Source organism: Erithacus rubecula, assembly GCF_903797595.1.
Source record: "Erithacus rubecula genome assembly, chromosome: 10".
Classification (NCBI taxonomy): Eukaryota; Metazoa; Chordata; class Aves; order Passeriformes; family Muscicapidae; genus Erithacus; species Erithacus rubecula.
In genome coordinates this window covers 18,755,264-18,769,289 of record NC_136662.1, presented here as the reverse complement: position 1 = coordinate 18,769,289, position 14,026 = coordinate 18,755,264, and the positions used below count along the sequence as shown (strand labels likewise).

At 45.5% G+C, this 14,026-nt stretch overlaps 1 protein-coding gene across 10 annotated transcripts in view; it reads right to left on the bottom strand.

Moving 5' to 3' along the window:
* Positions 1-1,160: 1,160 nt before the first annotated feature.
* MAST2 (microtubule associated serine/threonine kinase 2) overlaps positions 1,161-14,026 on the bottom strand; it is a 185,200-nt gene continuing 172,334 nt past the window's right edge. For all 10 annotated transcript variants that reach the window (XM_079314225.1, XM_079314228.1, XM_079314227.1 and 7 more), the window contains 6 exons: positions 12,753-12,968; positions 10,802-11,028; positions 9,183-9,305; positions 8,320-8,456; positions 7,882-8,069; positions 1,161-7,194 (listed from right to left, as the gene is read on the bottom strand). In XM_079314225.1, the coding sequence (XP_079170351.1) occupies positions 5,102-7,194; positions 7,882-8,069; positions 8,320-8,456; positions 9,183-9,305; positions 10,802-11,028; positions 12,753-12,968 (2,984 nt within the window). In that variant the 3' untranslated portion in view covers positions 1,161-5,101. The remainder of the gene's footprint in view (positions 7,195-7,881; positions 8,070-8,319; positions 8,457-9,182; positions 9,306-10,801; positions 11,029-12,752; positions 12,969-14,026) is intronic.

Sequence of the window (14,026 nt, the reverse complement as noted above, 5' to 3'; positions counted from 1 at the left end):
GACTGAGAGTTACTTATTCCTGGCTGGGGAAACTTCTACAGGAGGGCTGCTGCCAGTAAAATAACCCTAATTAAACTCCAGCTAGTGAGCCTTAAAAAAAGGAGAACAATATCTCTGTTTCCACGAAAATATAATTTGAAAAGCCCTTGCACCAAACTCTGCTCATCCAGGGCGATGCTCCCGCCTCAGGCTGTGTTGCCAGAGGTGATGCTGTGGATTTGGGCTGGGGCGGGTCCCTGCAGGGAGCCAGGGGGGTTATTCCAGCTGAGGCACCGCTGTCCCCTGGCTGTGCTCCCGTCCCCCGGGCCCTGGGCAGGAACATCTCTCTTTTCTGAGCCCACGTCAGCGATGACGCCCAGCACACGGCGAGAGAGGAGCTGCAAATCTCCGAGCCCAGCTTCGCCCCCGATCCTGCTCCGCCCCCGATCCCTGCCCGCAGCCTCTCCGAGCACGGAGACTCGGGATATTTTGAGCATCCTTGGCAGCAGCGAATGAGGATTAGTCCAATCCCCCCAGACGTGAACGTCTCCCCAGCTCTATTTCCAAGGACAGGAATAGCCTTTGAAGGCTTTTCAACGTGGAGGGCACACACCTGCAAATGTTAAAAGCAAAGATTGTTTCTGGAAAGGTTTTGGGTGGTGCAGCACCAAGGCCGCCTAAATAAGCGGGTGAAAAAGGGGCCAGGTAGCACCTGCTGGCTCTTGCCCCGCGGCTAATCCAAGCCCCTGCCCTTCAGATTTCATTGTGCATCCAGTTCCCGAACCCATCAGACACAGTGTGCATCCTCCTCTTGCTCAGCCAGGTTCCATGTCTGACAGGTTTTTACCCCTTTTACCCCTTACATGTTTTTATCATCAGGACTCTGCATTAGCAGGACCACAAATATAAACTTAAAGACTCAGTAGAGGAGGGTAAATTCTGGGCTTGGCTTTCAGAGAGGAAAGCTTTGGCTTAGCCACACACCTGGCCTGTGAAGCAGAAAATCCCAAACAGCCTGGCAGAGTTACTCCTATACCCAGACACTCCACAGGCCATTTTCTGCCCCATCAAGCAGCTGTTGAGCAGGCAGGTGGGAAGCACAGCCACCCCAAGAGCTATGGGAAACTGAAGGGAGACCAACCAAGAGACAAACACGAGTCTGGATTTATGTAAAAAAAAAAAAAAAAAAAAAAATTATTTATTTTGGAGGAGGATTTGAACATCGACATGCAGGTACAACATGAATAAAAATTATTGCACCGCTATTATGTGGCAATTGTTCAAGTTTCTAAAAACACAGAAATTCCACACTTTCTCTTATCTAGCTAAGTGCTGAGTGACACGGCTTGGCAGAGCCCAGCGCAGGAGGTGCTCTCACAGCCACCTGGATATGATAATCAAACACAACGTAAACACACACTTCTGTCAAATCTTCTACTAGAAGTACAGAATTATCCTTCACATCCAGTAAGAGAAAACCAGAGAAAGACTTTATCCTCCCCTCTTCGGAAGAAAAAAAAAAATAAAATAATAAAAAAAACCAAACTCCAAATCACACCTTAATGCAAGTGTGGCAAACAAACCCACAGGTCATTTCTACCCCTTCCCCCACAAGCGCTCTTCAGTACAGCAGCAGCCAAAGGCCTCCAACATTCGGACCTGGGAGTGGCCAGTACAATGCTAAAGTCTAATATTTACAATAAATATCATCCATTTCTCTTCGTTTGCAACAGTAAGAGACAAAGGGGAAATAACACTGAGGCATGGGGCAGGGATGTGCCAGCTGGATGCAGGAGCAGAGAGGAGCTGCAGAGGCCAAGCCAGCTTAAGACGCTGCCACCCCAACACGGATGAGGAGCAGGAGACACACCCAAGCTGACAGAAGGGAAGAGGGAACAAAGCAGGAAAGCAGCATTTTTGGATGGTGACATGCACAGCTCATTCACCAAACACACATCTCACACTCCTGATTTTCATCTTGTGCCTGCCTGGCTGGGGATTACCCACGGAGACCAAGGGCTGCCCTTGGCACTGGAACACGCTCTTGCCCCTCAGCCACAGCTTTTCCAACATCCTGTTCCTTCCCAACACATTTTGCAAGCTTTTATTTGAGAAGATATTTAAGGAATTTATAGCAGAGCAAGGAATAAGTATTGGTGTATCTACCTGGCTTATTATCAAGATTTAATGGAAAAAGTCTTTTTGCCCAAACTCTTTGCTAAAGTGCGCCATGTAAATTTGACAGCAGGAAGAAAAGGGATAATGGGGCACCTGGCACACTGAGGGAAACTGCAGGACTGACCAAGAGCAGGGGATACAGGACTTCACTAAAATGCTTTCCTGGCAACGCTGTTGGGCTTTGGCTTCCAAAAAACCAGGGATTTTTAATTGCACTGACCACTCTGTACCGTAGCTACAAAAGAGGCAACTAAACACATACTTCACCTTTTCTTTGGCCAACACAGGCAAAAGCAGCAAAAGCTGTGACATAGCAAGGGGTTTCACTCCTCCTTTTATGCCTAGGAAAGGATAATTCTGCAATTCAGCATGGCTGCAGAGGCAGGGAGTCAGCAGCTCACAGCTGGTACCATCACAGGGTCCCACCCCTGCCAGTGGGGCATGAACCAGGTTACCCAGCCTGGCTCACACCCCATGCCCACCTCCTAGGATCAGTGGTTGGTTTTCTCCTCAGGTGTTTTAAACACAGAAGGAAAAGGGGGACCTGCCACCCAAGGAAAAGCCAGGTTGGACCACGTCCTCACACAACTCCATAATTTACACAGACACTTCCATCTCACCAAGGTCAGGTGCTCTCAGGAGATCAGCTTGTCAAGGAGGCTTGTCTTTGTAATTACCACAGACTCAGGATGCCAAATCCACTTTCCACTATTCCTGTCCATGCCATAATATCCTGCATTGTTTCTCAACAAGTTTTTAGTAGACCAACCCTTCAGGGAGAAAACCAGCCAGATAAGCACCAGATCCTGCCAAGTCTGTTCCTTACTTGCTATTGCTCTAAATCAGCACTGAATGAACTCGCCACCAAGAGCACTTGGAGAGGCTGGAGACACCCAGGACCCTGACAAGGCAGTGGAAATGCTGTGGTTTGTAATTGCAAACCAAGTGTAAACGAGCAGCCTATGAATTCCAGGAAGAAGAGCAGAGAGACAGCAGAGCAGCTCTGCTCTCAGTACCACCACAGCAAGGTTTGTTAGGGTGTTACCTGGGAGTGCTGAGGCTTTGGTTAGTGTAGTAGCAACACCATACATGTTCACACTGACACACGGAGTAAACACTCATTTAAACATGTTAAAAAAAAAAAACAAAAAAAACAAACTCAAACCCAACCAAAACTTGGTCCAGAAATGAAATCCAAGCAGCCAAAATCAAGTATATAATGGGGGGAAGCAACTGCTACATAGAAAGAAACAGGGTGAGATTCCAGAGATTTTTTTGAGTTGTGGGTTGTACTGAAATCAAGTTGAAAGAGATGGAGAAGATATATTCCTATATAATAAACACATTTGCATTTAGGGCAAGCGAATCAAAACTTCAAGTTCGGAGAAAGCCAAGACAGTGAAGGAAGCAGCAGTGTAAGGAAATCAGACCAAGAGAGATGGGGTTTAGCCTGGAATATTGTTGCACAGTCATTCTGCTTCTAACAGAGTAAGCCAGTGAGCAGGGCACTGTCCCTCAGGGGGGCCCACAGGGACATCCACTCACACAAGACTAGGATACAAGCTGAGCACAATCTGGGACAAATGATGGGAGTGTTCATTGAGAGGAACCTTTAACTGGATGAAGAAATGGCTTACAGTGCTACAGGTATCACCACTGGACACATTTATTGGTGCACTATTATTGGTCTAGTCCTCAGCAAGGAGCACTGTCACCCAGAGTCAGTCACACTTAAAGCAAAGCGATGTCTAAACCTAGGAGCAAAGAGTAAGTTTTTTTTAATGCAAAGTGACCTCAGCAGTGGAAATGATCTAGCTATCAAAGCTGAAATCTGAAAATATCACATGTGTTTTGAAGTCTGCTTGCAGCTTGACCACAGAACTCGAGGAGTCTGAATTCTTCATAGGTTTGTTTTTACAATGGGCAGATTCAGAAAACTCAGCAAGTTTCCAAGCCCCAGTTCAGAAATGTTAAGGGACACCTTAAAATCCCTACCCATTTAGACTCACCAAGAGAAGGAAAAGTCTCCAAAGGTCGTTTTTCTTTGAGATAACTTTGCCAGACACACTGGAGAATATGCAACTACAAATTTTTCTACTTTAAAACCAACCTACAGGCACCCCTTTCCTGGGGTCACTTACTCAGAGGCAGGGCAAGTTATGAACTCAAGCCAGAGAAAGGAAGATAAAACATCACTAAAATTTTAAAAACAGAGGAAAAGGTTGCCATGTGTCCCATACAGATAAGTAAAAACAATCCCCCAAAAAAGTCAGCTTATGGATTGGAGATTTCTCTTTCTGATAATTCCATTGAAAAATAAAGAGAAGACAGGCATCTCTCTGTGTCCAGTCTCTCCAGCCAAGTCCTTTGTCTCCACATCCTTTAAGGACACAGCACTGTGAAGACCCATGGCGACAAAAAGGTTTTTACTTACACCAAAGAGGGTCTATAGCTTCAGAATAACTTGCAGAGAAGAAGGTAAGTTCTTGTTCTTGTCAAGGGACATCAGATTGTAAAACTGGAGCAAAAACTTGACATTTGTGAATTTCAATGGAATTTCAAAGAGAATGCTGAAAAATAAGCTGACTTTTTTGCACACAGAATTTTTGGGATCTCAAATAAATGCAGAATTAGAGGCAAGAGCACATCAGGCCCTAAACTCAGGCAAAATAAAAGGTGTGGAAGGAAAAAAAAGAAAACCCAAGTGTTTCTTAAGCCCTGCTTTAAAGATACCCTGTTCTAAAGAGACCTCAAACAGCAAGCACTACTGTGTACAAAAATAGAATAGCAAGGATGAAAAAACACAAAAAACAGTATGAAAAAAACCCTCCCAAAAATAGATGTACACAAGTTCTATTTTATATTAGTGTATATTACAAAATTCAAACATGCAGTCTCTATTTTGAATGTAGAACGCTCCAGTCCATGAGTACCAGCGATGCTGCTATGTTTTCTTTACAGCATCATCATGTGACAGGGGAAAGTCTTGTATTTTTAACTGATTTCCAACCTCTTTGCTTTTTGCTTGTGCCAGAGTCCCTTCTTTACAGGGCCTCGTGCTGCCATCTGGCAGAGGAGAGGCTCTCAGAGCTGCTTGTCCAAGAGCATGAGACAGCTCTTTCGACTGAGTGATTTTGCAGCTACCTGCCAACGCCTCAGATGCTTTAGCACTGCAAAAAGGTGCCTCCTTTTTGACCACCACAGGACATGTTGCCTCCTTTTTGGCTCCCACGGGACAAGTTGCCTCCCAGGGTGTTTCTGGGTGCAGGGACTCTGCACAAGACCCACTCCTGGTGGTCAGACCATCTGTGCTACAGGGTTTGGCTTTCTCTTGACACTCTCCTACTTGTGAAACTTCTTGCTTTTTTTGTTTCAAATCTCTCTCCTCTTTACAGGAGCCACCCAAATCCTTTCTGGTTTCCACCTCTCCAGACCCAGGGGTGCTGAGCTTCACAGGGCCCAGCAGGCTGTGGGCCAGGGGGGCCAGCGGGGACACGGAGAGCGCGCGCTCCAGGGCACCGGGGACGGGCAGCGGGCAGGGCACGGCGCCTGCTGGGCTCCTTGTGCTGCAGGCTAGACCTCCCTCTGCCTGGGATGAGCTGGGCTGCTGCTTCCCGGGGCTAGGACTTGTTTGGGATGTTCCGCTGGCGCTCGCAGGAGGCAGGAATGAGGAGCTGTGCTGTTCCACAGGCTGGGGCGTCTCCTTGTGACCCCTTTCTGGGGGGCTCACCACCACAGGAGTGCTCGTGCCTGCTGGGCACCGTGAGGAAAGTGCCAGCAGAGCTTTGGAATCCTGTGTTTTCTGACTGCTTTCTGTTAGCATGGGCTCTTTCAAGTCAAGTTTACCACAGGAGGCCCCAGAAGAATCACCTTCTTCGAGTTCCAGGAGTTTGATTGACGGGCACTGCACATGTTCTGTGCGATCCACTGGTTTGTGAGCACCTGGAGTTCTCCCAAGATCTTTGATTGCTTCACAAGACCTGTCTTTAGGACCAAAACACTCCACAGTTTTGTTTTCTGTCAATTTATGCTCCGTTGCAGTAGTTTCTGCTTTTAAGAATGGCTTTTCTGAATTAGCTAGTTTTTCCGGAGAAGTTCTTGAGGGGAGCTCTGGTGGGGAGGGGTGCACAGTGATTTGCAGTGGCTCTGAAACAGGCTTTGCTTGTTGAGTATTTCCCTTCTGCGAATCTTCTGTACCTTTTGGTTCTTCAGGTAGAAAGGCATCATCTTCAATACTATCTTTGCTTTCCAATTTAGATGAAAACTTATTATCCTCATTAAAAGAATCTGAGCCTTGGTCTCCACTGCCACGGGGCTTGTCCAGCCTTCTCCCATCCTGACTATCTTCCGAGCCATCATCTGTTTCATCTTCAGAAGAATCCACTTCCCTGATGGCCTCCTGCTTCTGCAGAGACTCCCTCCTCTCCACCCTGTCCTGCCGAATGGCACCCAGCTTCCGTGAGCCCGGCTTCTGCAGCATCCCCTTTTCTGCCAGCCCCAGTTTGCTGCCCGGCGATTCGTTGGCAGATTCCTGTAAGCTCTGGAGACTGGGATCCCTCTGTAACATCTCCTTCTTGAACTCAGAGTGAGAGATATCCAAGCTGTGCTTCCGTGAGGAGCCCAGCTTCTTCTCAGAGGAGGACAGAGAGGCAGCCAGCTTCTCAGCTGACTGCACCCTCTTCAGCAAAGGAGACCGAGGGGGCTCGGCACTTTTGGGGCGAGAAATTTGTCTCACCAGTGGTGGAGAGGAGTGTAGCTTTACTGGGAAAGACTGGATAATACTGGAGCTGCCCACTGAGTGTCCTGGCAAAGGAGACGGGGAGCGCTGCGGTGACGTGGACTGTGGGGTTGGTGACGGAGTGTGAGCCAGGGGGGACAGAGGGATGTTTCCTGCAGATTTACGCCTTGGAGATCTGTACTGCCTCTGGAGCTTTGGTGCCAGGCCATGCAGAGAGCTGGGTCGGATGTGTCCAGAGCTGGCTGGAGAATTGGGAACGCTGGAACTGGGAGAGCTGCTCTGGGAAGAATTGCCGCCAACTTAAAAGGAAAAAAAATTAAATAATTAAAAGAGAGATTAATACGTATTTGGCCATTAAAAAAAGTTATTGAAAATAAGTCAAGACACAGTGCCATGTTACTCCAAAGCACAGCAGTAATATTGAAGGTAACATTGCCAGGCTTCTGATGGAAATTCACATCATTAGCACCCAACACCAGAGCACAGTAAGAAACACTCAGCTATGAGAACACTTTTCTGGAAAAATCCCTTTGATCAGACAAACCACGTGACCACGTGTTTCATTGCTATTCTCTGGATGCAAATCTCTTTATTCCAGCAGATGATTCAATTTTCAAATAGGACTTTGCCACACTGTTTTGATTTCTTTTCTCTGAACACAGAAAATGTGTCAAACTGCTATGAAAAGATTGCAACTTACAACACACATTTTCATCAAAGTGGAAGGATGCTGTAGTAAAGCAAGTGCATCCTTAAAAGGATGTATGGATTTTCATTTTCAAATGAATCAATGAACAAGAACACATCCATCCTTAAGATAATCGACATCACCGCCGTCATTTGCTTCACAAAAAACCTACTACCTGCTGCTGTGTATTTTATTTCCAAAATTAATCAATCAGCAAAAGTCTCCTCCAATATTTTTTTTCCTGTTTGACTGGATTTTTTTGGCTTAGTTTTGTTTTGTTTCATGTCTCTTTTTTTACCTGAGTGTACAGACTCTGGGGTGGATCTGTAGCTCTGGGTTGGTGAGCGAGGAGACAGGTTGTGAGTTGGAGAGCCAGGCACACTTTCTCCAGATGACAGAGACCTGTTCAGGGACGACAAACTCCGGCTGGTGTGAAGCAGTGATGCTTGTTTAGTGATCTTCCTCAACAGAGAACTCTTCTTCTTACTGGGGAAGAGCATTCAAAAGGTGTTCACAAGCCCAAATGATTTATTTACCTTTACTAGTATATTTCAGTCAATTTTGTGTCACAGTAAAAGAGAAAGAAAAATAAAAAAAAAAAAGGAAGAAAAGAAGAACTAAAGGACACACCTGCTGATATACATAATCTGCAAATGGGTTTGACAAGATCTCTCTAAAGATCTCTTACATTTTCTTGGTTACCCTTTAATTTTAACAGAGAAATATCAAAACAAACCTTTCTTGACCATCCTTTGTTTTGCTCTTCTTGTTCCTACGAGCCATCTTGGATTTGTAGCTGGCTTTTCGAGCTGGACCAACTTTGATGGACGTGTTCTCAAACGGTGTGGTGGAGATGGACACTTTATTTCCACTCTGTCACACACAAGACAAAGAGACATTGTTTAAAACATGGTTATGTGAAGCAGATCTGCAGGCAAAGCAGGTAGGCTTCTAGTTTATTGCTGTCTGCCATTTTGTAATCCTTTGTCAAACTCCATTTTTCCCCTCAGCATTTCCACCTATCATTTATTAAGGAATTGCCAAGAGAGAGCCCTCATTAGTCAGGCTTTCACAAATGATTAGCTCAGACCCCAGCTGGTAGGTAAAGCTTCCCAGAGCAGGCAGAACACAACAGCATCTGACCTCTCCCATTGAGATCCCAAATGACTCAATTTAATACTTGTAATACTTGGAAACTTGAACAAAGTGATATTCTGTCACCAATCCTATTCCCAGTGCTCTGACTGATGGCAGATGTGAGCATATCAGGCATCTATCAGGATGAATCTGCAACACAGAGCATGGCTTGTCTCACTCATGTTAAAAAAATAATCCTGACTGCTCCTCTATTTGCAATCCCAAAGACTTCTGTCTCTTGGAACAGTCCAGAACTCTGGGGTGTTTTTTCTGTAAAAAAACCTCTCAGAGAGGTATCAAACACAAATCATTTAACTGGATAATTTCAACACCAACCAGTACAAAGCTGCTCTTAAATACCACCAGGTGCTGTGTGCACACTTGTATTTCAGACAATGCCAATCACATACATTTTAAACAAGCTGTTCATGTATTCCAAAACCAACAGCACTGAGCTCCCACCTTCAGAATCAGCTCCACCACTTCAGTGTGCACCAGCCCGTGGACCGGCTCCCCGTTGACGTGGGTGATCAGATCCCCTTCCCGCAGACCAGCTTCGTTCGCCGGGCCCCCTTCCTCCACGTGCTGCCAACAACAAGGGGGGACTGCTTTGAGAAGGGGAATGTGGAAGACCACTGGCCCAGATGGGACTCAAAGCCCACCTGTGTCACTTTCTGTCACAGCCAGCCTCAGCTGCTTCAGAGAAAGGTGAAAGGAATCACCCCCGGCATAGCCACGCGCAAAACCCTGCGCCCTTCCACTCCTCCCCAGCATCCCACCAGCCTTATTCCAATCCAAGGCAGCCTGGATGGTTAAGCTGATCGAGAGACCAGCTCTTCCCAAAGGAAAGGGTTCAACACACTTCCAAAAATTTTACAGCACTCAGGAATGTTACCCAGATGCTCTTGATTTCCAGACAAACATTCAGTCTTTTTCAACTTCTTTGCCATCCCAAATCCAGCATCTTTCCATATACATGCTGAAACCCAAGGTGGCCAATAGACTTTCAAGGAAGACTCTGTCATGTGTTTAAGGTGCTTATATTGCATCTCATCCCAAACAGTTTATTTTTCCACTTTCTATCCTTTATTAACATATCCAACACCAGACTTCACCCCTGTGCACGCACTGCCTTTCCCCTGTCCCTGGTTAGGAAGGTCTCCTCCTCCACCATGAGGAGACAGATGTGCAGAGCAATGCACATCTCTCCCTCTAGCCAGGAAAGATTCCAAGCCAGTATCTTTGTAAACTCAGCATTGTACAAGAAAAGCAAGAGAGGGGCAAGGCAAAAATTCAGTTCCAGATTATTTTTCTCAGAATGAGTGTTAAATAAGGACCAAAGCATGTGAAGTCCACATTATCTAATGAACACAGAAGTGCAAGGAGAATGAATCATCTTTACTCTGACTCCATTCTCCCTATCTACACAATCCTAATAGCACTGCTTCAGGGAATGATCATTCCTAGAAGTCACCTACACTAACACAATAGGAATACAGAGATCAAGTACCAGCAGTAGTGGGAAGGAAGTGATACAGACATGGAAACCAGACCTTTTAGCACAGCTCACAACTAAGCCAAGAGCTAAATCCCATGGCAATCAGCATAGCAGCAGTGATGCTTTAAGGCTTGTAATCAATTCCAAGCGACTGCTTGGAAAACCCCAGCAGACTGAACTGATCAGAAGCAGGTTATAATCACTAACACAAGTCTGAATAAATTAGCTGTAATGGGCCCTCATGCAACAACCCCAATAAAGAGAGAGAGGGTATGTACATAGAAACATGCTTTAAAGGATGTGCTGCAGGTGAAAGAAGGTGGATTCATGTAATCAGGGAGAAAAGAAGGAAAGAAAAGTTGCTGTGGTTCTGTAATGGCCTTGAAAACTTCCAGAAAACCCAAAGTGCTGTTATTTATTTGTTTGTTTGCGAAGGGTTCCCCCCACCCCAAAAAATAACTTTGGGTGTGATTAAGGAGAGAGAAAACAAGGTGACAAAACACAATTTCTAAAGCTAAGCCCCACACCCTGGCTAGACACATTAGTGGCCCCAAGGGCTGTTTCCAGAGCAGCAGAGACCTACCCAGACCATGTGATGCACAGTGTAGATGTCACTGTCACCCATATAGACGCGAATGGCGCGCAGAGTGAAACCGTATTTCTTTCCAGCCCGATGGATGATGATTGGTGGTTTCAGGTTTGCGATAGCAGGAGAAAAGTCGCGGCTGGGTGAGGAGTCCCTCGAAGATGGGTTGGAGGAGAGAGAATGAGGTGACATTGGACTGGCCAATGGAGAACACGTGTGGTGATCTACAGTGATGACACAAAGGTGGGCAAAAATTAGGAAAACAGGCCTCCGAAAGAGAGAAAAATCTCGTTAGAGAGCAGCTATGAAACTGTAGCCTTCACCAGAGCTGGGTCTGTCTGCAGCTTCAACTAGCTCATGCTTTGTAATACAAATAGCAGAGTTTCCACGAAGGCACATTTGGAGCTGTGTATTTAGTGCACTGCTCATACAGAACTATGGTTGGGTCACAGTGTTTTCTACTTCTCTTTCCAAGATTTACACCCCATCATGAGCATTTGCTCTAGGCACAATCCTGCAACACCCCATTTCCAGGTTATCATCTATTATCCTCCTCCAAATGTCTCTAGATCTTGGTGCAAGTTACACATTGGTGCTGAGGTAAATCCAAGTCAGTTAGTATTAACACAAAAGGGGTGAGAAGGTGATCAGAACACAACTACTTCTAGGCAGTGCTGGCAGTGTTTTAAATTCACGGAGCAAAAATATTGAACCCTGAAATAACAGTTACTGCAGGGACTTTGCTACTGAAAAGCAACATCACAAGTGTATTTTTGAGTGGGTTTCCCAAATCAACAGCCATGGGCTGGACTGTCAGATAAACTACCTGAATCTGCTTGCTGATGGTACAACATCCACTTTTTAAAGTACAAAGCGAATAAAGAACTCTCATTTTATAGTGAAGCTGGTCAACATCCAAAGAGCAGGAATACTAAATGCAGCTGTAGAAGGTAATCTCTGCTCCATTAAGAAACACCTGCTGGATCACCCAGCACATATTTACCTGGCAAATGAGAGCAGCTCTGAAAAAACCTTTGCTGGGTGATTAAATACACATTTTAAAGGTTTTCATGAGGGATTTTGTAGTTCAAAAAGCAACCCATGCCCAAGGCACAGGAAATGTGATGTGCATCACCACGAGGCTGCCAAGAGCAGGTGCAGTCCTGCCTCCAGCTCACTGCTGGGAGGAACAGGTGGGCATTGCTCACAACCCAGCTGCATTCCCTGCTCCCATCTAGGCAGGACCAGGCACAACCCTGGAAATACAGCATGGTCTTATCCTCTAGAAAGGGACAAAATCCCTGTGGGGAGAAATTCCTTCTGCTGAACCAGTCTGTCACAGCTCAGTATGGCTGAGCTGCTCTCTGGGATTGTCACCTGGCATCAGGAATTGTAAAGGTCTGGCTTTGCTTGTAGGCAGAGCTGGGCCAACAAGGTGAGCAGCTCAGCATTGACTTAGTGAGTTACTTACACTGTTCAGTTCTTGAACATTCAATCTCAACCAAGTTACCTGGGGTTTCTGAAACTTCCCAGTGCATAAATAAACAAACCAGACATGTTTCATTCCCAAACAGCGCTGTAGTCAGCATGTGACCTCAAAAAACAGCACCTTAGGGGTTAAAATCCTTCTGCATCTCTATACCTCCTTGCTGCACCATTGTCTAGAGACCAGCTAGGAGTCAATTTAAACAAAACCAGGGGAAGAGCAGGGCCCAGCTGCCATTGGCAGAAGCTGCAGTCAGACCACACACACAACACTCCTGTCTGTAGCACAGCAGTGCTCATCAACCTGCAAGCAGGAAATATTAAACTCATTGTAAAACTTAGCTCTCTCCCCTCCTGCCAGCCAAGGCATTATTCCAGGAGAGCAAAGGGGGAGGATCTGTCTGCAGACCTTTTGTTTAGTGCTTGCAGATTCTGACAATGCCTCACTCAAGGCATTTCTTACCTGAGGGAATCAGGAGAGACAAGGCAGTAGCAGATGCTGATTTAATCACTTTATTGACAGGTCTTGAGGTGCGTTTCTCCCCTGATTCCCCAGAGAGCAACCTGTGCCGTGCCCGCCGCACTGCCAGATCGCTGATGGCTTTTGGAGTGGTGAAGTCTGGCCCTTCATTGCTATTACTGCGAGCTCGTGGATCAGAGAAATCTGCAGTGCTCCCAGCTACAGTTTAAATTAAAACAGATTAGAACCACAGGGAATTCCTAACAGTCTATTCCCCTACAGGCAAAATACATTAAATCAAAGTCATGTTTACATGAAGTCCAAGAGTAAATTTTCCTAAGAAGAAACCCCAGGGCTTGAATTTTTATTTACAGAAATGGTGTTATTCTGAACACAGAAAATTAGCAGCTTCTATTCTGTGGAAAAGCTCGCTAATGAAACACATTGCTCAGTGGCAGTTCCATGAATTCTAAAGCCACGGTGCACTTCTGCATGCCATTTCAATGGGATTGTTCACAGATGGAAACAGGTTTATAGAAAGTGCTGCATTTTTACAACCAGCAAAAACTGTCAATCTTTAAGTTAAAACTGCCTGTAATAGAAGAGCCAGGTTCTACTGGAGTTGCACATAAAAAATCTACTTTAAGAGAATGCTCAAGTACTCAAGTCAGGGAAAGTAAAAATGTGGATTGCAAAGACAACCTTAATTTGCCCCCTTCTGTGCACCGCTGCAATTTAGTCTTGAATTACTTAACCTGCTAAAATTATATATAAAATGCAAAGTAATCTTGAAGATCAGACCAGGCATGTAACAACAGCAGATGCTGGGGGTTGGGGGTCCTGTACTCAAGGCCAGTGCCTCAGTCCCCCATGTGCTATCTTAAAGGGGCACTGTGAAAATACAGTAATTAGAATTTACAAGGTGCTTAGAAATGAAAGTGTTGAGCATCACAGCAACTCCGCAAGGGAAATTAATCATTCTGTCTTCAAAAGCAAATTTTAAGCAGTATGCAATAAATAAAGCCTAAGGGCCACATTTTGAACAATGAGGACAGAACAAAACATTGATCATTGTTATTTAAGTGGGCAGCACTGCTCTGCATGCTAAGTGAAACAGGAAGTATCATGAAAATAAAAATTCAAAGCACCATTCCCATAGATCTCAGGACCAGATGCTTGTTCAACATTTAAGAGCCACAGAGTTTTAAATCAGGCTCCCAGACAATGAGGAACCCAGATTTGGAGGCTGCATGGGAAAAGGTGCCATATAAATTAGA